This window comes from Microtus pennsylvanicus, chromosome 7 (genome assembly GCF_037038515.1).
Source record: "Microtus pennsylvanicus isolate mMicPen1 chromosome 7, mMicPen1.hap1, whole genome shotgun sequence".
Lineage (NCBI taxonomy): Eukaryota > Metazoa > Chordata > Mammalia > Rodentia > Cricetidae > Microtus > Microtus pennsylvanicus.
The window spans coordinates 74,306,277-74,334,071 of NC_134585.1; the positions used below are offsets into that span (position 1 = coordinate 74,306,277).

A 27,795-nucleotide genomic window follows, 5' to 3' on the forward strand; every position below is an offset into this window, starting at 1 on the left:
AGATGCAAGGCTTAAGATAATATACTTAATGTTTTGACAGAAATAGACAGTTGAACATGGAGAAAATAAAATAAATATTAAAAACTTCATTTGAAAGAAATAAAACTAGGGAGCCAAAGGAGATTCAGCAGGCAAAGTCCTTATCACACAAGCCTGAGGACTGCAATCACATCTCCTCCACCTGCACACACACACAGACACACACACACAGACACACACACGCATACACACTACAACAGACATGGAAAAAATGAAAGAATCTAACAATTAACAATCAGGTAAGAATCTGCTGAACACAGTTCAAGAAATAATCGGTTATTTTGGAGAAGTAGAATAAGTAACCGATTAATTTTCTAAAAAGATCTAGAGATGGAAAACCTAGAATGGAAAAGAGCCAAATAAAGAATCAAATGCTGGCACTGGAAAACGGCTTCATGGATAAGAGCTCTTGAAGCATTTGCAGAAGAGCTGAATTCACTTAGCGGCACCCATGTCTAGTTGGCCATTGCCACCTGTCGTCTCCAGCTACAAGGAGATCAAAGCCTTTGTCCTCTGAAGATGCTGTACCCATGTGCACACACAGATACACACAATTAAAAATAAAAATACAGCATGTCTACAAATCACCAAGGACTAATGCAGACACACAGGAACTGAAATTCCTGAAAGATGAGAAACATGAAGGGCTGAGAAAGATGGGGTGAAAAAGGCAACTTTTCAAAAATATCGGGACTACAGCTTTTCAGCATTCTTGGGAGAATGAATGCAAAGTCAGCCCACTTCCAGGCAATGAGCTTCTCCATGTTTACTCCACTTGGTCAAGTTGAAAAGGAAGCAATGTCTACTGTTTTGACAAATCCTCAGGCTGTGAAAGACTGTGGTGGTTCCGTGCTATTATACAATGTGCCTTCCAAAGCAAGCGGTATCGTGAAAAGCCTTCTATCCTGTTTGTATTTTCCTCATTCTCCCAACCTGTAGGTTTCTTTCCATAGTAACACTTTATTAGTTTTAGTAAAAAGAAACAAATGGGGGAGGGGAGATATATTGGAGTCTAGGAATTGGGACCACGCTGGAATCCCCGGAAACCCTCAAAGCTGGTTACAGCGTTCAATCATGAAACGTTTGCATAAGGACGGTTGTTTGCTAAGGGACAACCACATGGTCGAGTCAGTGACACCAGCAAAGAAAGTTTATTAAAAGCGTCTTTTCAGACCTTGAACTGAAATTGGATTTAGCAAATGCCACCCAAATACAGCTGTCCTTTGGCCTACTCGCAGGAAGGTAGGAACAGGCTTGGCTAAAACTTAAGGATCCCTCACTCAAATATCACCACTGTCCTGCCCTGTATATGACAAGGAGGGAAAAAAAAGCAGGAACTTTTCCCTAGCCTATTCAGAAAAGCTGCCTTTAGGTCACATAAATGAAAATGATTTGCTCATGTTAGCTAAGTGATTCAACAAATGCTATACTTGATTGCTCAATTGCATAAGTTTCATAAAATAAAAGATTTAAATTATAGTAATTTTTCTTTTAAATAAACATCACGCCGCGAATATGTTTATTGTTTGCAGCTATTGAAATCATTTCCTGCACACAATTATAACCTACAAAGCAAAATGCAGAAATGGTGAGAAAACTGTTTTTTGGTCTAGTTGATTCTTACTGCCCCCTTTTAGAAAGTTGTTGGTCTCTGGATGTCACATCTGCTAGGCCTCAGGGCAGTGGGCTTAAATTTTACAATGCACCTGCACTAACAATAAACTTATTTAAACTGTAGGCTCTGGGAGCCTAGAGAAGTGGCTCAGTCCATCAGTGCTTGCCACACAGCATAAGGATCTGAGTTCAATACCCCGGAGCCCACATTTTTAAAAGCTAGCCACGGTGGCAAACATCTGCTATCTCAGCACTGTCAAGGATGCCTGGGGCTTGCTGGCTAACCAGCCTCACCAAATCAGATAACTCCAGGCCACTGAGAAACCTTACCTTTAAAAATTAAGATGGAATGATTGAGGCAAATACCCAACATGGACTTTCAACCGCCACCCAGAAGCTCACATCCATACACACATCACAGGTCCCTGGTCCAGCTTCAGGAACTCTGATTCTAAGATAAGGCCCAGAATTCTTCCCTTTTACTGGTACCCCGGATCATGTGAGTTTTGTCAGTGGCTCCATAGCGCTCCTCAATCCTCTGCCTTGGGATAAATAGATCCATAAGCCCTCCCTTCCCTACAAACTGAAGAACACCTGCTAGGCTAGTCCATAGAAGCGACCTGACTGTCAAGGTATTGTATGGGCTGGCTCTCCAAAATGACTCTGGTCTGAATCCATAATCAAGGAGAGGGACGGAGTAGAGTCACCACAATTTCCAGGCATAAAGTGAACTGCCACTTAGCATGACAGCTAAACAGGAATTCATGGGTAGGCAAAGACATTCCTTGCAGATGTCTGTATGTCTGTCTATTCTCCCCCTCTCTCAGGATGGGGCAGCTCACCTTTTCATAGTCGTCATGGTAATGGGCCATTTTCCTTCAGCCTTCAACTCTAACCTCAGTTTCAGGAATGAGAAAGAATGGCAAGAGTTGATGAGAGGTTGGTAAAGTTTTTATTTAGCCCCAAAGAGTAGGCGGTTAATATTGACCTGATTGCACAGCAGACCCATGGCCTTTTTTAAAGCCAAGCTCCTTGCTGAGTGGCCAGAACCAGGGGTGTGGGGAAGATATGTCAATATGTTTTGCTAAAATGCAATTGAATTTGCTCTTCATTTAAAGTGACCTTCAGAGCACTGTTTAGGAAATTACTCCCTTAAGGCAGGGATTATTGTAGGTGACAGATCCTAATTATTAACAAGGCATGAGGTTTTGTCATTTCTAATGTATGAATCACATGCATTTACACTCACGGATAGTCAATCAGAAGAGAAAAGAAACACCGAATATACCTCACTCAACATCTACTTGTCAAGAATTCTTGTTCCTATGCACTTGACACTGTCTAATTCACTCTGGAGTTAACTACATAGGTTAGCAGCTTAAATACCCCTTTCCCTCCAGACTTTTCTATGACTTTGCAAACTAGTCAATAATCGAGCACAAAGGCACCCAGAGTCACACTGGAATGTTGTGACAGAACCATCAGGTGACATGGGACTCAACCTCTTCTGTTTATGTCTGAACAGTGAACCGCAAAAGAGAATAGAGCCCACATCTGAGCCAGCACGGCCTGAGAAAGACTTGACAGAGTCCCTGGCAACAGATAGAAAATGACAGCAAACCCTCTAAGAACAGCTCTTGCTTTGCTCCTCTTTGCCCTCTCTGGGGTCCCGGCCATGGCAGAAATCTCTTGCAGAAGTGAAAATGGTGAACCTGTGGACTGGTAGGTAAATGCAATGGGATGATGGGTGTGTGAAAATAGAAAGTTGGGACATGTATGTGGTGAGCCTAAGGAAAACTTCCGCCTGCCTTCCTCCCTTTAAAGAGCCACAGGCTGGAGCTGGGGATATGGCTGAGCTGACAGAATGCTTGCCTAGCATGCATGAAGCTCTCAGTCCCCAGCACCTCATAAACTGCATAGGATGGGACACACTGTAATCCCAGCAGAAGCATCAGGAGTTCAAGGCCATCCTCAGCGGCAAAGTGAGTTTTAGGCTAGCTTGGCTTAGATGAGAGCTTGTTTTAAATAAATAGATACTTCTAATTGTCTGGATGCTGAACGTTACTGCTTCTGATTCTAATTGGATATTGGATATTACTGTTTTAGTTTCTAATTGGATACTGGACGTTATTGTTTCAGTTTCTAATTGGATACTAGATGTTACTGTTTCAGTTTCTAATTGGATACTAGGTGTTACTGTTTCAGTTTCTAATTGGATACTAGGTGTTACTGTTTCAGTTTCTAATTGGATACTAGGTGTTACTGTTTCAGTTTCTAATTGGATACTAGATGTTACTATTTCAGTTTCTAATTGGATACTAGATGTTACTGTTTCAGTTTCTAATTGGATACTAGATGTTACTGTTTCAGTTTCTAATTGGATACTAAATGTTACTGTTTCAGTTTCTAATTGGATACTAGGTGTTACTGTTTCAGTTTCTAATTGGATACTAGATGTTACTGTTTCAGTTTCTAATTGGATACTAGGTGTTACTGTTTCAGTTTCTAATTGGATACTAGATGTTACTGTTTCAGTTTCTAATTGGATACTAGGTGTTACTGTTTCAGTTTCTAATTGGATACTAGATGTTACTGTTTCAGTTTCTAATTGTCTGGATATTGGACCTGAACAGTACTTTTTCAGCTTTATTCACCTCTTAAATAAATCAAGAATATCTTTGATGCTTTTAAATAATAAATACATAAATAAATAGATACATAAATTAATTAATTAGAAAGAAAAGGACTTGATGTGTGCCACTGGGTTCAATCCCCAGGTAGTGTTGGTTGCTGAGTGGGTGAGTTGCCCCTGAGAAAGCTCCAAACAGTTCTCTGGAGACTCAGTCAGTGCTCTTGGGGGCCGTGGCAGAAAGAGACTGAGTGGCCGTTAGGTAGCACACAGCCCAGAAGGCCTCTTGGAGCCTCTTTAACATTGGGCAATGTTTTGAAAATAATTAAGAAGTTGTTTGAAAAATGCTATGGAGACACTATGGCCTCTCAGGCCAATGGAGGAACAAAGGATTAGTGCAGAATCAGAAGGTGACAAGGAAAGTTTGGTGTCACACTGCTTGACACTGAGGAGGATGTGCAGAGGGGTCTGCTGGTGAAACTACTGTGGGAGGTGGAGGCCAGGCTTCGCAGACTGTGCTTTGGGATTTGAACCTGATACTGAAAGGAAGCTACTTAAGGACTTGGAACAAGATTGAGATGTGATTCAATGTGTGGCAATAGTGCAAAATACAGATGGTTAGAATCAGTCAAGAACCACAGAGTAAAAAGACTTCCACAGTATCACAGGCAAAGGAGACCACAGTATGTACAGACCTCAGGTAAAGAGGTGGCAGTGGACACAGACGCACAAGAATAGCCTGTAAGGATGGAAGGTAGGGAGGCAGCTGGGGTGGATAGCTTTTGAGAGTAGATGTTCTGTAATAGCATAGGATGAATAGGTTTGGTGAAAAATACTATGAACCTGGTTTCAAAATGTGGAGCTGGACACTTCTGGCCATTCTTTTGTCTAGGTATCTAACTCAACCTAGACTTCTAGGCTAGAAACTGCATACAGAAATGGTCACCCAGAAAAAAATGACTAAAAGTACCACTATCACCTAGGTGACCATGGTGTGGTAACAATCTTCAGTTGCTCTGCTGGGGAGGGAGAAGGATGCCAAATTGTGATTGGTAGATTTTTTTACCCAAAACTGAATGGGTTTATTTCTCAGTAGTACATGTCAAAAAGACAGGCATAGCTGCTTAGCAGAGAAATTGCTGACCCGTCCCAAAGTCAGTGTATCTCCTTCCACATGTGGGGACTTGGACCTGTGGATAAGAAGGCAGAGCATTGGAACCGAAGTCTAAGTCTGCAGAGGACCATTTGAGGGCTGTTGGACATTTGTGGTGCTCTTGGACAGGCTGTTGCATTATGATGGTGTATGTATTGTGTTTGGCTCGCTGAGTCTCTTGGGGTTAATTACAGGGTCTCATGTTGTTATTATGCATTTGGTTAGAACAATAGTTTTAAAAGTATGGCAAATTTGCTCTTGCGGGACTTTTGACAAGGTCTAGAGACAGTTTTGATGGCCACAACGTTGGATTACTATTGACATCTAAAAGGAGGATGCCTACAGGACACAGGCCAGCTCAGTAAGAATAGACCTTGGTCACAATGGGACTAGAGCACTCGAGAAAGCCTGGCTTTCTTGGGGTGACCCAAGGCTGGCTGAACATTACATAGACCCAACCAGTTGTTCTCACGGTGAGCTATGCAAAGGACAGAACAAATGGAATGACCACAGACATAGGAAGAGGCCTGCTTCAAACCCTTAATGAGCAAATCTTCCATCTAGAACATTCTGATAAACTGAGCTGTAGGAAGTTGCTCAGGACCAAGCTGCAGGAAAGGCTCCACCCAAGATAAAGCTCACAACTAGAGCTTATAGTCAACTGACTAACCCTCAAGAGACCAGGAGCTAAGCACTGTGGCAAGAGTGACCCTAAGAAACGCAGAGTGAATAGCAGACCCAGACCTTAGCCTTCTCTCCTCTGTGACCACTGGGGCCATTGAGGCTATGTGGACACCAGAGAGACAGACTTACTATCAACACATATGAGCATTGATTCCAGGAGCCCCAGTAACTAGGCCAGCTGATATCTTAGATTCTAAGACTTAGAACTTACTACCCACACCAACCTTGCCTTCCTGGGGAAAAAGGTAAAAACAGGGACAGAGAAATGGACAGAAGCCTTGAGTAGTCCCTTTGCTCAGAGGCCTCCTATGAAACACAGTGAATGGTTTATTGATCTGGGTAACACAGCCTGCCAGCAGGAAATCAGACAAATGCTAACAACTCTGAACTATTTGCTGTGTTAGGGTTATTTTTTATAAGGTGCCCAAAGTGTTTCACAAGAACAGGACAGGGCTGGAGTACCTGTACCTAGACTCCTTAACAAGAAAATGGATGAAGAGCAACCATCTGATCAACAACAACAAAAGTATTTTGGGAAGGACCCTGGAGCCGCTGTATGAAGCATACAACTCCAAGGTAGGGTACAGTCTATCATTTGTGGAGATCATAGAAAGGATATAAACAATCTAAATTGTCATCTGAAATCATCTTTGAAATATAAATATATATATTGAACACACCTCCCTAACCCTTAACTGTAGAAACTTGAGATAAACTCACTCAGAACTAGGCCAGGATAACCGAATCAACCTGACTAAGGCTTTAAGAAATACATCATCATACTCTATACCAATGCTAAGTTGTCAATTTGCTTTGTTAAAAACAAAGAATCATCTCAGTAACATATGAAGGAATACGCAGACTAGGCAAAAGCAGCCTGGCAAGGCAATCCTTTTAAGGAAAAGGGTGTGCTGAGACCCAAACTGGGCTAGCCAGAATACTTAGACAAGGTGGCGTCCATCTTATATCCGTGATGAGATAGCAACCATGTCTCATCCTATCGGTGGGAACTCAACTTCACAACCTGATGCAATTAGTTAATCAGTGCAAAAGGGAACCAGGGAACCAGGAAGGTTCAGGATATATAAATCCTTGCTAAGCTAACTACCTTTGATTAAAACAAACAAACAAAAATTCTCACAATGTGGCACCAAGTATAATAGCATCACTAGGCAAGAATTGAAATGATGGCTTCCCGAAGTCTTCAGGCTGTCAGATCTCAGCCAACTCGCTCAGCACGTCCTCTCTTACGCATGGGGTATGAGTCCTGTCCAGCAGCCAGGAGTCTGTGAGCATCAGGCCTTGAGTTTGGGCTGTTTGAATCGCGGTGTTGATGAGTGCTAGTGATCCAAGGAAAAACTCTTCTGGGTTTTCCTTTGAATTAATTATTTTCAAAACAGTAGTAGGATGCCACCTAAGGCTTTAGCTTCAGGGTCCTAGACCTGACTTATCTGAGTGGAGATGAAGCCAACAACCTGGACTTCAAGGTAATGAACTGACTAAAGATTAGATTAGCAGGCAGGCCTACTGCGTCAGTGTGGCCAGCTCCACGGTGTTGCAGGATCCATCCCTTCCGTGCTTTCCAGACGTGGAAGGCAGGTAATACCAAGCAGTAACCCACCCATAGTTCTACTCCACGAAGACATTCCCTGACAATAGTTTATGGGTGTGTTTAAAATGACTTCACTGAGCAGTGGTGGTGCACACCTTTAATCCCAGCACTTGGGAGGCAGGGGCAGGCGGATCTCTGTGAGTTAGAGGCCAGCCTGGTCTACAAGAGCTAGTTCTAGGACAGGCTCCAAAGTTACAGAGAAACCCTGTCTTTAAAAACAATAAACAAATAAAAATAAAATTAAATTAAATCAATCTCTCTATCCTATGCTAGGTCCCCTCCATGAATGCATTCCCTGAAAACACTTTATGAGCATGTTTAAAATGACTGTGTCTACACTGTGGTAGGTTCTTGGCTTTTCACCTGTTAAATACTTTAACACTCATGACAACAAGACTGTTTTAGCTTCTAGTACTGCCACCCCAGTCTACCTGAGTCTACCTGAACATTCTCTCAGGAGACGTCACTGTGTGTGTGGTGGTGGTGGGGTGCTTGTTTTATTCGTCTGCTATTAAAAGCAACCTCGAAGCAAAACTGTACAGTTAAAACGACTCCAAGCCCTGTGGCGGGTGCTTTTCAAAATAATTTCATCTCAACAGCAACCCAGTTTTGAATAAACAGGCTATCATGTAAAATGAAGAGAAATCCAGTATCACACATTGAATTTCACCACCTTTTCTAAGTGTCAATGTGGCACTAAGAAATGGTTTAGGAGAAAACGACGCTCACATGAGAGAGGAAGGGAAGCGAGTAATGAGGACTCCTGATTAAATACAAAGCTGCATGAAGGCAGTGAGGCATGATCCAGGCAGAGGCAATAAGATCCCAGCGACCCACTCCACTCTGCACCTATAACATCTGTGGGAAAAACCCCAGGTGTAACCTTTGGCTGGTTGTCCCAGCTTTACTTCCTGAACAAACAATTCTGCACCCTTTGATCATGCACTGCTTGCTTAATCAGATCCCTGCTTCCAAAACAACCAAGGGAAATGGAAGTGTCATCCTCACACACAGACAACATAGGGCTCCTGTCACATGAGGCTAAAAGAGCCAGGCAGTGGCACGTGCCTGTAATTGGGAGCTGAGGAAGAGAAGTCAGGTGGCTCCCTGAGGTTTGCTGGCCAGTCAACCACTCTACTGAGCTAGGCTATTTCTAGGCCAGGAATAATACCCAAGGTTGTTGTCTAGCTCACACACACACACACACACACACACACACACACACACACACACACACTGCACACAATATACATGTGTATATGCATGTACACATATACACATAAAATCTGTATGAGTGAAAACGGGCTTCTCTCCTCCGTCTTGCATGTCACAGACTTCATGTTCTTGTGGATGATTTCTTATGTGTCCTAATGAAAGCTCGCTGCTGCAGCCTGGGAAGCTGATAGAAATGGTGAGAGTAATTGAAAATAGAGGACTTATGCCATTATAACCCTCATGTATTCCCACAGAGCAATAACACAGCCTATCTAATATACAATGACGGTGTCCCTAAGTCTATGAATTACAGCAGAAAGTATGGACATACCAAAGGTAAGTCAGGGGTTCTTGCCTTTCCTTTCCTATTGGGAATCAACATTTTCTTAAGCCTTTCCTCTTTAATTTCCTCATATTCCACATTAAAAAGACAGCTTTTGTTTTTATGATTCATCCCGACTTACTGAGGTATGATTTCTTTATAGCGCTTTACAAAATAATTAGATGACTTGACATTCCAAAGCCCTTTTCAGAAATCCCAGTTTATTTCTTACCATTTAAAAAAATGTGCTTTAAAGTAATCACGCCAAGTACTGGTCATTCAAATACATATGTACATACATAAGTCATATATACATATGTTCACATGCATGTGTGTATATATATGTGTGTGTTTATATATACATATGTATATATACATGGACACACACCAGCAAGGATATAATGGGGGGGTGGGAGGGTGTGTATGAGAGAGAGAAGTATATATACACACTTTTTAGTTAGGTTTTGTTGATTTTCATTTGTTTCATTTTTGCAGGCCAATCAATCTACCACTGAGTTATACCCCCAGACCATTGTATAGAATCTGCCCAAATTGCTCAAGCTAGCCTTGAACTTCTGATCTTCTTGTCTGGAATTCCCATGTTGCTAGGATTATAGGCTTATGCCAGGCTTATGGAAGTTTACCCAGCTATATTTGCTTTGAATAAAATTCATTCTACTAAATGTGCAACTCCATTTAAAATAAACACTTAAAAACATATCCTTAAAGTTTTTCTTGCTAGTAACATAGTGCTTGGCTACATATTGTTTCTTGATCAAGGAATTCTCAACATAGTAACCTTTGTTATTTTTCATTCACAGACCATCCATAAGTGTATGTATGTGTTAGAGAAAAATTTAAATGTAGATAAACAAAAACAAGTAATCCTAATACTCAGTAGATTATAAAATATTATAAATATTATTTTTCCAACTCAGTTCAACTTCATATATCACAAATAACTTCTATGGTAATAAGTATTCTCCAGAATGTTCCAAACCCAAATATCTTCAAAGAAAGACACATAAGGTCAGCAGGTGACGTGGGACTGAGCTATCAGGGAACTGGAAAGTACTTATAATGTCTAGCAAGGACACCTATTACCCTGAATTATATGGATGCAATTTTTTAGAGATGCTAAAAATTAGTGTTTTAGGAGGAATTTTAAATTTTAATGATTGGCAGGGAATAAATTCAGACTTAACAATATGCAGCAAACCTAATATATCATCAAAGTGTATTTGGTCTTAGGGCAGCCAATTTTCAATATCTGACTAAGAATATAGTGTATATCCAGGCATAGTCAAAAATACTGAAGAGGCTGAGGCAGGGACACTGGAGCTAGTAGTGTGAGACTCTGTCTGCTCCTTATCCATCCCTGAACACAAATCATTTGTGATGCCCATCAAACGCTGTGGAATTGAAAGCTTTGGTGACATTGCTGCCCTCATGATAGCTTTGTTAGCACAGAACCCAGTGGTGTTTAGAACATGCTGTATTTTCCATCCTCACCCCAAGGGGCCTCTGACCCTTCCTTTTCTGACCTGCTATTTGCAGCAAGGATTTGGGGAGTTTAATGTGTAGTTGGGGTTTCGTTTGATCTAGAGCTCCACTCATACCCAGGAGGCTGTGATAGCAAGGTAGTCACCTTCAGCAGCTTCCACTGTGGTATACTTTCTCTAGGTATAGAAAGCAAGTCAACAGGCATTTGAATGGACTTGCTGGCGTGTTCCTGTGGGCCTGGAAGCTTTTGATAGCCCATCATATGTTTATAAACATGGAAAGTGTTTTGGATAAGGGCCTTTCTGCCATGTCACAGGCTGCCTTTGTGGCTTTCATCTTAGTAGGGCTCTTGAGACTTTTGAAAATCATGCTCAACAAGGATGCTTTTGCATGCCTACCTGGTTTTGCTTTGTCTCTTTTAAATAAGGTCTGTAGAAATTGGGTGACCCTTCTCCAGCAAATGAGCAGCTGTCTTTTAAAACCCAGTGCTACCAGCACCCCCCTCTGTTTGCTATCACTTCTTTTAACTGGCTTTTAGCTGCTCACAGGTGAAGACTCCAGCGGGAGCTTGTCAGGTACTATGTATGGTTAACAAGAGCTCCCCTCTTCACAAAGTGTCCTCCCTGGCTCCCCTTTTCAATAAGGGGACACCATGATGTGTACCTGGCTTGTTATTGAAGTCCTTGAAATAGGAGTAAGATCATTCTCAAGAGCCTAAGAAACCCTTAGGTAGGCTTCAGTACCACAGTTTTGAAATGTATTTTGAGAGAAGGTCTTCTTTCTAACTTCTCCAAATCAAATGTGTCTTTTTTTTTTTTTTTGGTAGGTCTACTTGTATGGAACAGAATCCAGGGCATCTGGCTGATTCATTCTGTTCCCGGGTTTCCTCCACTTCCGGAAGATGGCTATGATTATCCATCCTCAGGGAGACTTTATGGACAAAGTGGCATCTGCATAACTTTCGAATACAGCCAGTATAAAAAAATAGGTAACCCTGGAGCTTATGTAAAGGGGCAATGTGTTGACGAAGGAAGCAGGAACCATATAAACAAGGGTGCCGCTTCTTCTATTAATCTGTTCGTAGTTCTTCTGGTGCCTAGATTCTCCTACTGCCTCTGCTGGGTGAAACCTTGAGCAGGATCTCTTACCCAGCCTCAGTTCCTGGTCTGTAAGTGACATTGTTGAACTCTACCAGGGAAAGAATTTCAAATTAATTTGGGAGCCAGGTAAGTAACAAAAAAAAAAATGGGTGAGGCCGACCGATGTTGCACAAGTACTGGGGACAGTGACAAACTTAGGTATTGACTTTCCGTTGGATGCCTTCAGGGGCCTCAGTGCTATCATAAATACACAGAAACAGGAAATTACTGATTAGAGATCTCTGTACTTTACATGAGGAACTAGATAGCATGCGTGCGTGCGTGCATGTGTGTGTTGTGTTGCATAAGAGACAAACCCCTGTTTTTGATATAGACTCAATGTCAGTTCTTTAAAAATTTCTTCAGAACAAATATTGCCTTCATATTCCCAAGATCACACCTCAGCCATAGATAAACGTCTTCTAAGATCTCATGCTCAAATAGCCCAAAATACTTTTATTTGGCAAACGACGGTGTGGAGGTTAGAAAAGACGTAGTGTGTTTGAGCTTCAGGTACAGGAAGCTTAGAAATGTTTCTCACCCAGTTTCACTTGAGCTCTCTATTAATATAGACCAACGTCTTAAACTTCTTAATGCGACAACTCTCTAACACAGTTCCTCAGGTTGTGGTGACCCCAACCATAAAATTGTTTTAGTTGCTACCTCTTAACTGTAGTTTTGCTGCTGTTATGAATCATAATGTCAAAATATGAGATGCATAATATCTGATATGCAACCCTATGAAAGGGCCATTTGATCCCAAAGGGCTGCTCTCCAAGGGTGGAGAACCACTGGTCTAGACTCTAAGCTAGATTCTTGAGGGACAAAAGTGACAGAATGAATACGTATCTACTTGATATTTAGTACAGTAAATACATATCTATATGATATTTAGTACAATGAATACATATCTACGTGATATTTAGTACAGTGATTTATAGCTAATCCGACATTGGGTGCTTACCAATGGGAAGACTAAGAATCCAGTAGTTGTAGGCTGGTTTTCTTTGCTTTATGTTTAAAAAACACTTATGAGTGAGTACATGTGATAATTGTCTTTCTGTGTCTGGGTTACCTCACTCAAAATGATGTTTTCTAGCTCCATCCATTTTTCTGCAAAATTCAAGATGACCAGCCTACAAATCACAATCCCAGAGAACTTAGACAACAATGAGGACACTAAAAGAGACATACATAGATCTAATCTACATGGGAAGTAGAAAAAGACAAGATCTCCTGAGTAAATTGAGAGCATGGGAACCTTGGGAGAGGGTTGAAGCGGGGAGGGGAGAGGAAGGGAGGGAAGCATGGAAAAACGTAGAGCTCAGTAAAAATCAATAAAATAAAAAGAATCCAGTTGTTGTTCAGACCATAAGGCCGAATGTCTCAGGTAGTCTTCAGTACATGCCTGAACTCCAAAGAACTAACCTATAATTTCAGTGAAAGACTGAACTGGACATTGAGAGTTAATGCAAGCAGGCAAAGAACAGAAGCTTCTTTCTTTCATGCCCTTTAGATAGTTTGCCACCAGAAGGTGTGGCCCAGATTAAAAGTAGATCTTCCCGCCTCAAAAGATCCAAGTTAAAGGTTGGGTGTTCCCACTTCAAATGACTTAATTAAGAAAAATCCCTCCCAGGTGGACACAGCCCCTTGGCTTCTGGTCAGTTCCAGAGGTGGTGGAGCTGCCAATGGAGCCCAGCCATCGGGGCTCTCATCTGACTCGTCATAGGGCAGAGTGCAGAGCTCTGCAGGGATGAGGTGTACAAGGAGTTGATTATTCTTCAAGCTGAATGTTCGGCACTGGGAGTTCTTTACCTTCATATAGCACACATAGGAAAGAAAGCAGGTGGACAACAAGGCAGGGTTATGTAGGGATGAATTTCAGCTCTGCATCTGCAAGCTTTATAATCCCAGGTATGTGGCAGAGTCTCAGTTAATTCATCTCAAAAATGAGAATGGTGGTAGCAACAGACTTTACCTAATAATTACATGAGTTAGATACTTATTAGGTAAATTAGAATTTACCTAATGATTAGATGAGGACGACATAAAACAGCCTGGGGAGAGGGTTTGGATAAACTGATTGCCAGGCCCTGAATTTAAATCCCCAGAATTTACATAATCTAACAGCAATGCACTGTAACCCCAACACCCCTACTGCAAGAAGGAAGCAGAGACAGGAAAATCTCCAGAAGCTCATGGGCCAACTAGCCTTGGGTATGCCGTGCCAAAATGCAGGGAGACCAAGCCTTAAATAAGGCAGAAAGGAAGGACTGACACCCGAGGCTGTCCTCTGACTGCCATTCCTGTGACATGGCAGGCACATGCGTATATGTGCACACATCATAGGTGCATATATGCATACATATGAACATTATATACCCCGCCCCTCCAAAAGACTAAAAATGACATAAAGCCATAAAAAATATGGAGAGTAGGAAATGTTCAATATGCTTCAATTACTTTAACCACAAGGCATTTGAAGGCTGTTGCTCTAAAAGGGTGGGAGGAATATATGCTTGGGGAATATTTTGTTTCTGTATTTCGATCCACACAAAAATCCATAATATCAGTATTTCCATTAGTGCTTAAATTCTCAGCCTTTCTTTATTGTCTCTCGGTTTAGATTTTCAGCTCTTTGTCTCCCAACCAAACATCTACAGCTGCTCCATCCCAAACATCTTCCATCAAGAAATCGTCCATATGACTCATATGTGTGCCAAGTCCGGCTCCTTAAACATCCCTGGCCGGAGGCTCGCCACTCTGCAATCAGCCCAGGGACTGGTGTTCTTCCATTTTGCGAAATCCTCTCTTTATACTGATGGTATGAAAGGCTGTCGCCTTGTTAGTAGGAGTCAGGTGGTTGCTTAGAGAAAATGCTCTGATTATTCGAGACAGAGAGGTGGGAAAGAAGGGAAGCTAGGAGGCCAAAGGAGAAGAGAGACTTCAGGCATCAGCTCCTGCATTTCCTTGTTCCCTGTGAATGGCTGCAGTTGCTGGCTCAAACACAGGAGCACCTTAGACACATACAGCTGGGGTTCCAGAGACTCAGTTTCAGTCTCTGCTGGGCATAGAGTCACAGCTATTTCCGGAGTCTGCTAGGCAGTAGCTCTGAGTCCTCCTTGTTTTCAAGCCCTTTATCCAACCCTTTCCTCTCTCCCATGGTGAGAATGAAGACCCTAAGGGAGCAATCATTTAAGTTCTGTACCCCCTCGCTCTTAACTATCCTCATGTTTTCATACTTGGGTTTATACACATTCCAGCAGCCACCATGCCCTCTCTATAACCCACTCTAGCCTCGAAACTCTTCAGTGTTTTTTTCTACTGAATCTGTTCTTTCAAACCTCACACTCTCATAGACTCTTTGTCTCACACGGGCCTATTTAAAAGCTATTTCTCAAGTTTAAACTGTCCATCTTTCTGGTTTCCCCTTCTCCACCCAAATTTCTTTTGAAACAACCTCAGAGACTGCAGCGGCTTGATTCTCTTCACTTTGAGTCTTTCTTTTGTCTGTAAGCAATGTCTCCCAGCTGTGAATGCTTGTCTTACATAGCCTTGTGGTCTGCCGTGCTTTTTGCTTTTTTTCCTTCTTTTATACTTTATAGGGAATTTACCTACAGCCTTTGTCAGACACTAGAGAAACAGAAATTAATGGGACAGCAAAAGCCGTTGCCGGCCACGGTGCTGATGAAAACCTTCCCTTCCTTGGATGTTTTCCTTCACTGATTCTGGAAGCATAGCCTCCTGGTCTTCCTTCTGATGTATTAAAGTCCCTTGTGCCAGAGCTGCCTCCTCAGGAGAAGAGATTGCTATATGGTTTTCTCCCCTTCCCTATATTGCTCTATGTGCCGTGTGACATAATTTCATAAAGCCCTTGGATGATTTCCAAGGCTGGGATTTCTGCCCAGACATCTATTGTAATGGATGCACTCAACAGTGAATGGGCTGCTTCACCAAATGCAACGTGCCAGACTGGTCTCGCCATCTTCGCCCACATACCCTTCATGTTCCTCACCGTCTCCAAGACATTACACATTTCCTCTTTCCCATTCTTCCAACAAACCACCAAATCCATCCGGTTTCAGGTCCTTAAGAGCTTTCAGTTTCTTCAGATCTTCTCCAACTCTCCTGTTACCATAGACCACACCAGTGTTTTTGCCACAGTAGTGAAAATCTTATATTTCCTACATCCTCTGAAATCCACCCTTTCAAGTTCATCCTGGACGGTATCTCTCAGTTAACATTTATGACCATGCATTAGTTTCTCTTTGTTCTAAACTAACACTTTTCTAAAACTCCTCCCACTGACTTCAAAAAAATTCAGTCATAATAATATGACTTATAAAAAATCCTTGAAATTGCCTCTAATTCTCCAGCCTTATTATTTCCAGAAGTTTTTTCATGGTTAAAACATATATTACTTTCTTTGTGTGGGAGAGAAGGTGTTTGCAGACTCCAGCATCTTTGCGATATGACGTTTGAATATTGTTTTAGGATTTAGAAACTATTTTCCCTCCCACTACGTTGCAATGCAGTCATGCTGTTGCAATTGTCAAATGCACAGAGCAGTGGGGTCTTCTACTCCCCAGGGACTTTTCAGGGATGACCTGGCTGATCTCATTCACTGTTTCTCTCCTCCTGGCCCCTAGACATCTTTACAGGCTGGATGGCTCAAAGCTTGAAGACACCTTTACTAGCACAAACCTGGCAGCGGAGGAATCATGAGCTTCCTTCCAACTGTTCCCTTCGTTACCACGTCTACAATATCAACTACATTAGACTAGATCGCAAATATTCCTTCAATTCTTACCATGACCATTCCAAATGGTGCGTTTCCCGCAACTTCAACAATCACTGGACCTGTATTGGAGATCTAAATCGGGACCCACACCAAGCCTTTAGAGGTGGGGGATTCATCTGTACCATGAGTTGGCACATTTATCAGTCATTTTATGGAGCAGCTATTCATTATGAAAAATGTGTCTAAGCTTGGGGAAAGGACATGTGCACTGCCCTCGAAAATACTGGAAATGGAACTTCTTGCCTTGGATCCATTCTCCATATGTTAAAGGTTTCTGAGTGTGCACAGCATAGCATCCAATAAAACACGGTGGGTCCCCATTTCCCAATCTGTTTAATCAGTAGAAATTTGGCTCCTTTGTATTTAGGAATTAGAAACCCAAATCAAGATATACAAATAACAATAATGGATGGAATGAAAGAGAATGTTCTTGCAGTTTGGTCATCTTCAGTGGCCGATCTTGTAGATTAAATTTGATCTCTTCCACAAAGCTCTCCTGACTGTTCCGTTTGAAGAAAATAAAAAGTGTGCGTGCGCGCGCTCTCTCTCTCCTCCCCACTGGTTTATAGTTTTGTCTCGCCATCTTTGCAGGTGCTATTTACTACTAATATATTCTTGAACTGCTCACTTTAATTCTCCATGTCATTTTTGAAGGAAATCATACCTAACTAAGCATGTTCAGCCACCTAGTACAGAACTTGTCTTGTAGCTGGCTAACAATTAAATCACTGGAGGAAGCCAAGCCTATAATCCCAGCTATTCAGGAAACCGAGACAGAGCTGTTGATCACTAGTTCAAGACCGACTTGAATACAAAGTGAATTCAAGGCTAGCCTGGGCAACTTAGTGAGAACTTATCTGACAAAAAGTTAAAAATGTCTGGGAGGTAGCTCAGTAGTGGAGCCTTTGTACAGCACATGCAAGACCCTGAGCTCCACCTCACTTCCTCTGTAGTACAGTACAGGATGCAAAATGGTGGTGAGATTTGAATTTGACTTCCACCCAATAAAAAAAAAAACGACACAAAGAAGTTTTATGAATGGTTTTTAGGAAGGAATAAGTGAAGAGACAGAATGAAAACAGTGTGAGTCTAAGTCCATGAATTTGAAGGAAATGCATGTAAATGAAGAAGCAAAAATCAAGGGTGGTCACCTTAGTGACTGTGTTTCTTTTTCTGGAGTTCTCACCATGAAATGCATGTGATGCAAAAGGATAATAATAAAATCAAAGGACCTAACTGCTTAATAAACTGGTAGATGTGGGTTCCAAGATCAAAGGCTGAGAATCGAGCAGAAGTCCCCACACAGTGACTGCACCCAGCACTGACTGACTGAGCAGCGTAGTGCAGTCAACGCTCACCGTTAGTTCTCTTATTTATTCTTTATGGGAATTCTTTTCAGCAATAACTTCCATTATCCCCATTTTCCTACCAAGGTAATGGAGGCCTTCAGAACTGTTTGACTCTGAAGCTGCTCTCTTAGCTGGGATTCCGGAAGACAGTAAAGGAAGTGAATACTTACAGGATTATAATGTTCTTGAGATCTCAATCCGTAGAGCCCAGTGATTCAGTGACAAACCATGAAAAAGTTGCTTGTCTTCTTTTCAAAAACAATTACAAGGTACAGGTATTTTGGATGCTTTCTGCACACTTGGGAATAATAAAGGGTCAGGGGAAAAATATTTAGGTCTCACAGAAAAGTCCGCGTATAAATAATCTCCATGAAATGGGACTGTTAATGGAAATTTCAAAGGTGCAAGATGATGACTCACAGTTGGAGAGGGGCAAAACTTAACCCAATTAGACAAAGAAGAATAAGTGAGACATGAAAGGAAGGTTAAAATGGAGGTATTCTCCGGAGCTAAAAATATACACTAGGTTGAATCGTCTCCCAACACATAACTCCAGATAGTCTAGAAAACAATACATCCCACACTCACAAAAATACAAACAAATGCAGGGCGGTGGTGGCGCACGCCTTTAATCCCAGCACTCAGGAGGCAGAGGCAGGCAGATCTCTGTGAGTTCAAGGCCAGCCTGGTCTAGAAGAGCTAGTTCCAGAAGAGAAACCAAAAGCTATAGAGAAACCCTGTCTCGAAAATCCCAAGGAAAAAAATACAAGCAAATTAGGACGCTAGAATAGAGTCAGATCACACAGAAATAAGAGTGTAGAAGCAGGAGATGAAAAGGACAGTGCCGGTCTGCTGCAGACACACACCTGAAGGGCATGGCTTCTGATGATGGAGGGATGGAAATACTCAACCTCCCTGGAGGAAGGAAAGAAAAGGGGAAAGCAGCAACCCCCGTGGTCCCAATACTGGGAGGAGGAAAGCTGTCTCTGTGTAATTTCCTATGGAGCAGTTTAAAGGCAGCCACAATGGAACCCAAGTAACAAACAAGTCCCTCTTTCTCAAGCACATGGGACAGGAAAATAGGAGAGGTGTCTTCAAGGAATGACATGATTAGCAGGAATCTGAAATACTTCAGAGTACCAAGCATGTTTTCATTCATTTCGCTCTGGAAGAAAGGGGTGAGTATAGGACATAATAATGGATTAAATTTAAGTCCTAAACTATGGTTTAAATGCTGGAATGAGAGACAGTGGGTGAGGGATCCTTGGGTAAGAGTGTCTGTCTAATAAAGTTAGCAACTGGAGCTCAATTCCTGGAACCCGCAGTGGAAGGATAGAACCAACTCCCTCAAGTTATTGCATGTACACACACATACGCACTAATAAATAAAGTAAAAATTAAAAATAAGGGGCTGGAAAGATAGCTTATGAATTATGAACACTTGCTGCTCTTATAGAAAATCTGGGTTCACATCCCAGAACACATATAGTAGCTGCAACTCCAGTTTTAGAGGATCCAATACCCTTGTCTGGCCTCCAAGGGCACCAGCCACACACAGTCATACATGAAAGCAAAACACCCTACACATAAAATAAAACTTAATTTAAAAACCAAATGTAAAATATTTTAATTAAAAACCCATATCTAAGCTGGGGGTGTATCTTACAAAAAAATATATAAGCTGGAAAATGACTGTGAGGAAAAGAACTTAGAGACCGATCTATGGTACCAAAGTTCTAAGATGGAGTGCCGAGCCATTTCAGCTCTGCCTTCACACTCTCCTAGAAGAGCTACTATTCCCTGTCTGCTATTCTCAAGGGAACTTTTCCTCTGTAAACCCAGATGATTAGACCAAGTGTGGGCTTGTGATACCAAAGAAAATAAACCATTGGAAGAAGAATCAGAGTAATGGTCCCAAACTGAACTTGAAGGCATAGGCCTTGAGTCTGGAAGGAAGTTCATGTACAGTGTCACTAAGATGCTTGTTTATTGCTAAAGTAGAAACTGCTGGGATTTAGAGTTTGAGGAACAGTGTGGACACACTACGAGAAACCAGGGAAACATGAGAGTCTTGAGCAAATGCACTATTTTCATCCACTCAGACATCAGCTGAGTTCCTCATGGAGCTCAGGGAGTCTCCTTGGTCATATATGTTCTGTGACATTTCCCTACATTTAATTCTTTACTAAATGACCCTTTTTAGCTTAGTATAGGCTAAGTAAGCCTGTATCAGTTGGAGATACTATTGCTATGATGAAACTGAGTGACCCAAAGCGAGTTGAGGCAGAGAGGGTTTATTTAGCTTACACTTCTGCATCATAGTCTATCACGGAAGAAAATCAAGGCAGGAACTCAATCCAAGCAGGCACCTGCAGGCAGGAGTTGATGCAGTGGCCATGGCAGAGTGCGCCTCACAGGCATGCTCATCATGTTTGTTCACCCTGCGCTCCTGCAGCACCCAGGACCACCAGCCCAGGGTGGCCCCACCCACAAGGAACTGAGCCCTCCCACAACAATCACTAATTACGTCCTACAGGTGCTACAGCCTAATGAAGAATTCTCTCAACTGAAGCCCCCTCCTCTCCAAAGACTCTAGCTTGTGTCAAGGTCACATAAAACTGTGAACTTGCTTATTTTCATGGAGACAGCCTTTCCCTCGGTATAGAAGCAACAAAGACAGAGTGAGTTTGGGACCAAGTCTTTATAACAGAAATAATAATGGAGACGTGGATGATGATGCTAATAGTGTCCCAATGACGAGCACTTTGCATACCAACATAGAAGGTGGATTCGAGGAAATAAGCTTGAGAATGTAGCCTAGGATGGAAAAATTTTCACATGCATCAATAGGAAGAAATTGGTGGGATGAGATAAAACAAAGAAGTTGTGTTAGGATTTCAAATATCCAGACATGTGTTAAAGTTCATATCCAGCTTTAAAAAAAATAGTGATTGATTTTTGGCTTAATAAACTAACAATTTCAACTCCCAAGGAATAGATGTACTAGCTAGAGGAAATTCCAACTCTGAATCTGACTCATGAAATCAAAGACTCTTTGGGTGAAATAAAAATGATGGGATCCTCAGCGGCAGGTATGTCTGAATGACTATGAAGGAAATGATGCTGAGTAGAGTCCAGGGTTATAAGATCTGAGACGGAACCACAGAAGCAAGTTTGGCTCAGTGGATGGAGATGCTCAAAGGGAATCCAGCTCAGGATGTTAAGATGGAACAGTGACTCTGTGAGCTCCCCACTAGGAAGAGAGAGCGCCTGCAGAGAAAGCGAAGCAGCTGCACAGTTGCCGTTTTATGAGCTCACTTATGACTCGAGTGACCTGCAAAGCTACTGTTCACAAAAAGGTGCGATGATTAAAAAAACATTTTATGGAGCTGGGGAGATGGCTCAGCAGAGGAAAGCACTTGCTGCATAGGCCTGAAAACCTTAGTTTAGATCCCAGTTGCTCATGTAAAAGTTGGGCACCAGGTTGCATGCAATCCCAGCCGTGCTATGATGAGATCAAGAGATGGAGGTAGACAGTAGAGGCTTGCTGAAGCTTGTAGGCTAGCTAGCCTGGACCACAGCTGTCAGTGAGGGAAGCCCTGCCTCAAACCTAGTAGACATATACCAGAGGTTGTCCTCTGGCCTCCATCCTAGTGCCATGGCAGGAATGTTCCCTCACACACAAGGACATACATACACAACATACAATTACAAAAATAAGTATCTAGAAATACTTTATATTTTTAGTAGAAACTAATAGTTATAAAATATGGATGCTACACAATCTTTGTCTTTTCTTTCCAGTGAAGTAGGTGATATTTAAGATGTGGAAAAACGATCATGAATAATGTAGTCACAATTGCTGCAAAGCAACTATAAGACAACACAGATCTTTACAGTGAGGTTACATTCGCAGGTCTATAAATGAAAGCAAGGACTTATAGAAGAGCATTGACCTTTGAGGAGACACAGAATAACACAGATAAACAACATCTGAGTTTTTAAAGTCAACTAGAAGGTATGTCTCAAATATGTACCACAGCTTAAATCTCCAGTGGATCTCTCAAGAACCAGATCATAAGTATGTAGAAAACTATCACCTAGGTAGCCTACAGGTTGTCTATGAGTCAGGCATCTCAAACGTGATGGAGAGGGAACCCACAGACTCACACGTGCTAGGTAAGTACCCTTCCACTGAACAATATCCAAACCCTGAATCAGACGTCTCTGGATACCTCTTCTCCATTTATGACCAGAGGTATAAGACTGACATGTTGTAACATTGTCAAAGGTGTACTGTCTTTGATGGCAACCAAACAAAAGCCTTTCTTGGTATCTTTATGATCAACATGATAACAATGAGTGAATTCCCATCACATGCACAGTTCAGTCCCATGTGCAGTTCAAGGGACTCATGCACTATTCGGATGGTAGGAATAGTGGGCTTCCGTCAATTTAGAAAGAGAGTCCAGACACCTTCCATTTGGTATATTCTATCTCCAGGACTTTAATGTGCAGGAAGGAAGGCAAACAGCCTCTGCTCTGCTCTGCTCCCAGGGGTCTGACAGCTTTCCTTGTCCTTTGTACGTTTTTGACTAACTTCTTTGATTGAATCTTAAGTGCCCCCCAAATGCTCATGTGCTAAAAGTGTCATCTCCGAAGTAGAAGTCCTGGTAGGAACTTCTCAGAGGTGGGGTTTTCATGTCATTTACAGCCATGTTGTGAAGGTTACTATGGCATGTCATTCTCCATCTGTCTGTCTGTCTGTCTGTCTGTCTATCTATCTATCTATCTATCTATCTATCTATCTATCTATCTATCTATCTATCTACCTATCATCTATCATACTCTTGCCATAAGGTGAATAATTTTGTTCTGTAATATGTCCCTATCAAGATATTCATGGCCACAGGATCAAAAGCAATGAGACCAATCATTAACTTACCTAAACTCCCATAACTATGAGCCAGAATAAGCTATTTTCTCAGGTATCTGTTATAATAGTAGAGAGTTGGCACAATAATTTGGGGTAAGCATTTGAAAATACTTTCATTTCCCTGACAAATGGATAAGAGGAATTAGCAGATCCAGAAGAGATAATGACCTTGGCTTCCCATGGGATGGCATGCTTGTAGTGGATAACATCAAATAATATGAACTATGTTAAGGGCAGATGCAATATTCTCTCTCGACATCAAAATAGAACACAGTGGTCACCAGAGAGATACAGGATGAAGAGACATGCAATGTAGCTGCAGTAGTACAGAAAATGGTCCAGAGGTTCTGGCAGAGATCTCAGCAGGACAAGGTAAGAGGCTGGAGAAAAGAAGTAGAAAGAAGAGGCCATCACGAGGAACTAGCCAACCCTCTCCTATACTGGGTGATCTAAGTGTAGCTTTCATAAGAAAACACAGGGAAAGTGTGGAAAACTTACTAAGAGGAGCCAGCTCCTAAGATGATAGAAAGAACAATGAGAAGAGATGAAAATGTTTGTTTCCAAATAGTCCCCCATGGACAAGATAGAGATCTTGTGTAAATGCTGATGGAATAGAGTCTACACTTGCTCAATGTGTTACCAAGGAGCAGAGATGGAGAAATAGAAAGGTGAAAAAAGTATACTTAAAGTGCAAAAAATATTGTCATGCACACGTCTTGCAATAACTGTGATCTCTAGATCTAACCCCGGCTTCCCCAGCCATTCTTCCCACCTAGTCACGACATGTCACCTACCTTCCTTCTTCCTATATTCCCAACATAGCACATTTAACCACCCCCTCCAAGTCATGACTGCTTTTCCAGATGTCTAAATATTTTCCTCCAGATGTACGTGCACATGGCTGGACCCTTCTCATCATTAAAATCTTTGGTATTAAAATTAATTTTGCCAGTGATCTAATTACTGAAAAGGGATATTGATGTATGTAACCTCTCTTTTTTATACCTAATGTTTGCTTCATAAAGCAGAATTCTCCAGTATTAGATACATGTACATTCGCAATTATTGTAACATCTGGATTTATTCCTCAGTCACTATATGATGACCTTTTCTGTCCCTTTCTACAGTCTTGACGACATTGTCTCAGCATATCTGTTGCTGAACGGCCAAGTCTTATCATTGATTTAAACTAAACAATGGCCCTCCGGGTCTACAAAAGTTCATTCTTTTCTAATGTACTCCATTTTAGGAGACTCTGAAAGGCAATCTTAACGAGAGAGAGAGAGAGAGAGAGAGAGAGAGAGAGAGAGAGAGAGAGAGAGAGAGAGAGAGAGAGATATGCCGGGACCCAAAACAAACAACCAAAAAAACAAATGAAACAAGACAAGTTTAACATGCAAGGCATTTAAATAAAAGTGTCAAGAATTTATGTTCATATTTTTAAAAACACATTTTTATACTAAGAACCCAATTTATGGCAAGTATTCAAGAAATATTTGTTTATATTCCATAAAGCTCACTGACCACTGGCAAAGTATTTCAAGCCTTTGTGTAGGAATACCATGATGTTCAATTCAGATTCCTTTGCCAGCAGTGTCTCAAAGATGCTGACTGACCACACTGGGGCAGAAAGGATGTCCTGTATGTAAACTTAGAGCCCCTGTGACTTACATGATGAGGCTTATTAGAATCATACTCTACACCAGCCAGTAGACATCTCTTGGTGTAGCCAGACACAGTTTCTGTACAAATTATTCTTAGACATCCTGCCAGCACTTATGTGAATACGGTTCTTCCCAATGAACCTCTTTTGATACAGATGTGTCCAGGCCTGTGAGTGAAGGCTTAGACAGACTATCAGCTGTTCCAGAGGCTGAGGCAGGAAGATCATGAGTCCAAGGCCTGAATGGATTGCAGGGTGGGTTCCAGGCCAGCTTGGCAGTTTACTGAAACTCTGTCTCAAACTAAAAAATAAGGAGAGGCTGAAGATGTAACTTAGTGTACAAGGCACGGAGTTCAATCCCCAGCACTGCAAAATAAATACATATACACATATGTATGTATTAGTTCATACATACATAGCCAAACAAATGTGCTTCTTCATTTGAATATTTTAAAACCTATCCCTTCCTCTCTTCCTTCCACCCTTTCTGCCACTTCTCTGTAGAAAATGCTTTCAGAAGCCACACACCAGGCAAAACCACCTCCTCTTTCTGTCGCACTGACCCATGTCCTGTGCCTCTGCCAAATGTCCTTCAAAGCAGCAGCATGACTGGCTGCCTTAGGGTGTCTAGACATCCTAAGAGAACAGGCCAGCCTTCTCTAACCTCACATCCCCCTTCCTCAGTAACTCGCTCCTGTCTTCATCTCTTTGCACACAGCCCTTTCCATATGGATTATTTATTTCTTATAATACTTGATTCTGTTGCTGTTGTGGCTTGCCCATATTTTTTCCAAGCTCTTTGGATGAAGCGTTAAGTGTGTGTGTGTGTGTGTGTGTGTGTGTGTGTGTGTGTGTTACTTGAACCAATTAAAAGTGCTTCCTGGGAGACCAGAGATGAATTTGGGAGAGATCATAGCATAGTGTAATAGTTTTGGAATCACCCAAGCATGTTAGCAAACCTGACTCCAGTGACCCTGAGCAATTACTTGCTGTGTGACTGTGTACGAATTACTTAACCTCTGTGCCAGCTTCCAAGTGGAAAAGCAAGCATATTCATAAAAGGGATGAGGTAATTAAATAAAATAGTTCAGGGCTTAACATTTAATGCCTTTCCTCTATCTTCCATTTTCAACTGCCAGGAAAACAATCAATATGAGCTATACTAATTAATCATATTAATGCAGAGATTCAGGGGAGCCAATCCTCTATCTGAGCTGCATTTTAACTACCGACTGCATGAAGAAATCTGTCCAGCAGATTGCCTTAAATAGAATAAGGCATTGCAAAAGCTATTTGAATTGCCCCCCACCCCTTGGCATGCTGATGGTGTTTTCTCAATAACAAATAAAGGAAATTCAGTCAGTTCTACTTTGCCTCACACTGGAAGAATTAAGTACAGAAGACGGCAATTAGGGCACATTTGTAAATCTTACAAATACCCATTATGACTCTTTTCAAATGCCTTCAGCATGCCTGTTTAACAGCCTGGCTGAAGGGCAGGTTGCAATTATTTCCAGAACAAACAGACATGAGACTGTGAGAGCAAAAGGGACCCTTCGACTCCAGGACTGCCACTTCCGAGCTGTGTGAGACTCACAGAAATCCTCAAGGACATGATTTCATATCTGTACAATGAAGATAATTAAGGAAAAAGAGTATACACACAGTGTGTGAAATTCTTCCCTTCTGTGGGAAAAGGTAGCTGGATCAAAGTGCCTATTCTGACTCAGGTTGCTAAGCGACACCATCTCAGGTGCACACACTGTTGGAGGACAAAAGGACTTTGTATCTGGATGTTAGGCAGGCAGACGATGGTCAACAAATATCTGGCAGTTTGTTTTGGCTTTGAGAGAAGTACTTTGTGTACCCAGTACCCAGCCTAGGGTCATTTTCATAACCGTTGCAGGTAGGAGGCTCCTGATTGGCTGGGTCTCCAGCATCCTCATCAAATTCCAGGATCCTGTCTCATTCAGCACCGCTGTGCCTTATTTCCTGAGGCACAGAGCTCTCTGCAGAAAGCGAACTCTTGGGTGCATTTGCTTTTAGGTGAGGTTTTCAGTCTGCACCGCCATGACTGTGTTTGAGATAGACTTGAAGAAAGAATAATAGTCCGATGACTATCATAAATTGGAATCAATACCCTAATAATGTATTTATACATTATCTGAAAATTGACCTGTGTTTCTTTTTTCTGTTTTGAGCAAGAAGATGAGAATAATCTTTAGAGGCCGCTGACTTGTGGGGAAGGGGCAGCTTTGAACTTACGAGACAGAGTTGGCCTAAGAGGGTGGGTCATCCAAACAGTTGTTAGGGGCTGGGGTTCAAAGTCACAGCAAGTCAGGAAATAAAAAGCTCATCTGTATTTTTTTAAAGACTTACTTTATTTTTATCTGGAGTGTGTGTGTGTGTGTGTGTGTGTGTGTGTGTACATGTGTATGTGAAGGTTCCCTCTGGGGAGAGGAGGGTCTTTCATCCCCTGGAGCTAGAGTCACAGCTGGTTATGAGTTGCCTAACGTAAGTACGGGAACTGACTTCAGCTCCACCAGAAGAGTAACATGTGCTTTGAACCTCTGAGCTGACTCTCCAGTTCCCTCAACTCTGTTGGGGCTGGAGGTTGAGGGAAATGAGACAAACCAAAGGGGGCCTGAAGCAAGTTTTGGAAGATAAGTGTTAGGCTCTTTATTTGGTGGTGGTTACAAATCTATACACATTTAGAAAATTTATTAAATTATATTCTCAAAATGACAATACTTGGCTATATATAAAAACTTAGTTACTTTAAAAACTACTTATTCCATCACCCAAACAAATCGGTGTTCACTTATGTACACCCTAGCGCACATTTGCCTGTATATTTTGGTGTGTTTATACAAAGAACAGCATCTTTTTTAAAAATTAAATGTAACTTGGTTTTGTATTTTTTTATTTTCTATTCCCTTACCTGAAACTATATTTTACCACACAAACCAACAGCCCCCAACGAAGCTTACTTCATAAAACCGAGAGGGGAAAATAGGCCTGGGGAGGGAGAAACAGGAAACTCCTTTGACTTGTACAGCCTCTGGGATCTCATTATTGAGGCGTTAACAACCATCACACACTTAGAGAGTAAGGCCCTGCTTTATAAAGATTGGAT

The 27,795-nt window shown here is 41.7% G+C and overlaps 2 protein-coding genes across 4 annotated transcripts in view; one reads left to right on the plus strand and one right to left on the minus strand.

Annotated features, from left to right (window-relative positions):
- LOC142853803 (uricase) overlaps positions 1-2,599 on the minus strand; it is a 33,867-nt gene extending 31,268 nt beyond the window's left edge. Inside the window, exon 1 of one of the 2 annotated variants that reach the window (XM_075978967.1) lies at positions 2,496-2,599. In XM_075978967.1, coding sequence (XP_075835082.1) covers positions 2,496-2,525 — 30 coding nt within the window. In that variant the 5' untranslated portion in view covers positions 2,526-2,599. The remainder of the gene's footprint in view (positions 1-2,495) is intronic. The other variant, XM_075978969.1, reaches the window with a different exon arrangement.
- A 592-nt stretch (positions 2,600-3,191) lies between these two features.
- Dnase2b (deoxyribonuclease 2 beta) lies at positions 3,192-17,202 on the plus strand. 2 transcript variants are annotated; one of them, XM_075978971.1, is made up of 6 exons: positions 3,192-3,375; positions 6,524-6,695; positions 9,201-9,282; positions 11,598-11,759; positions 14,537-14,734; positions 16,560-17,202. In XM_075978971.1, exons 1-6 carry the CDS (start codon positions 3,263-3,265, stop codon positions 16,895-16,897), a joined length of 1,065 nt encoding a protein of 354 aa, XP_075835086.1. In that variant the 5' UTR covers positions 3,192-3,262; the 3' UTR covers positions 16,898-17,202. The 2 variants fall into 2 exon arrangements, with proteins under 2 accessions (XP_075835086.1, XP_075835087.1); XM_075978972.1 differs by lacking the exons at positions 3,192-3,375; positions 6,524-6,695; positions 9,201-9,282 and having other exon boundaries at positions 11,619-11,997.
- The last annotated feature ends 10,593 nt before the right edge of the window (positions 17,203-27,795 follow it).

What these genes read in the sequence shown, in the direction of transcription:
- Dnase2b (XM_075978971.1), top strand. Translation starts at nt 3,263, where the DNA reads ATGACAGCAAACCCTCTAAGAACAGCTCTTGCTTTGCTCCTCTTTGCC. An exon ending in CAGCCAGTATAAAAAAATAG is followed by an intron (nt 11,760 to 14,536) that starts GTAACCCTGGAG and finishes CTCTCGGTTTAG; the next exon opens with ATTTTCAGCTCTTTGTCTCC. An exon ending in ATCCTCTCTTTATACTGATG is followed by an intron (nt 14,735 to 16,559) that starts GTATGAAAGGCT and finishes CCTGGCCCCTAG; the next exon opens with ACATCTTTACAGGCTGGATG.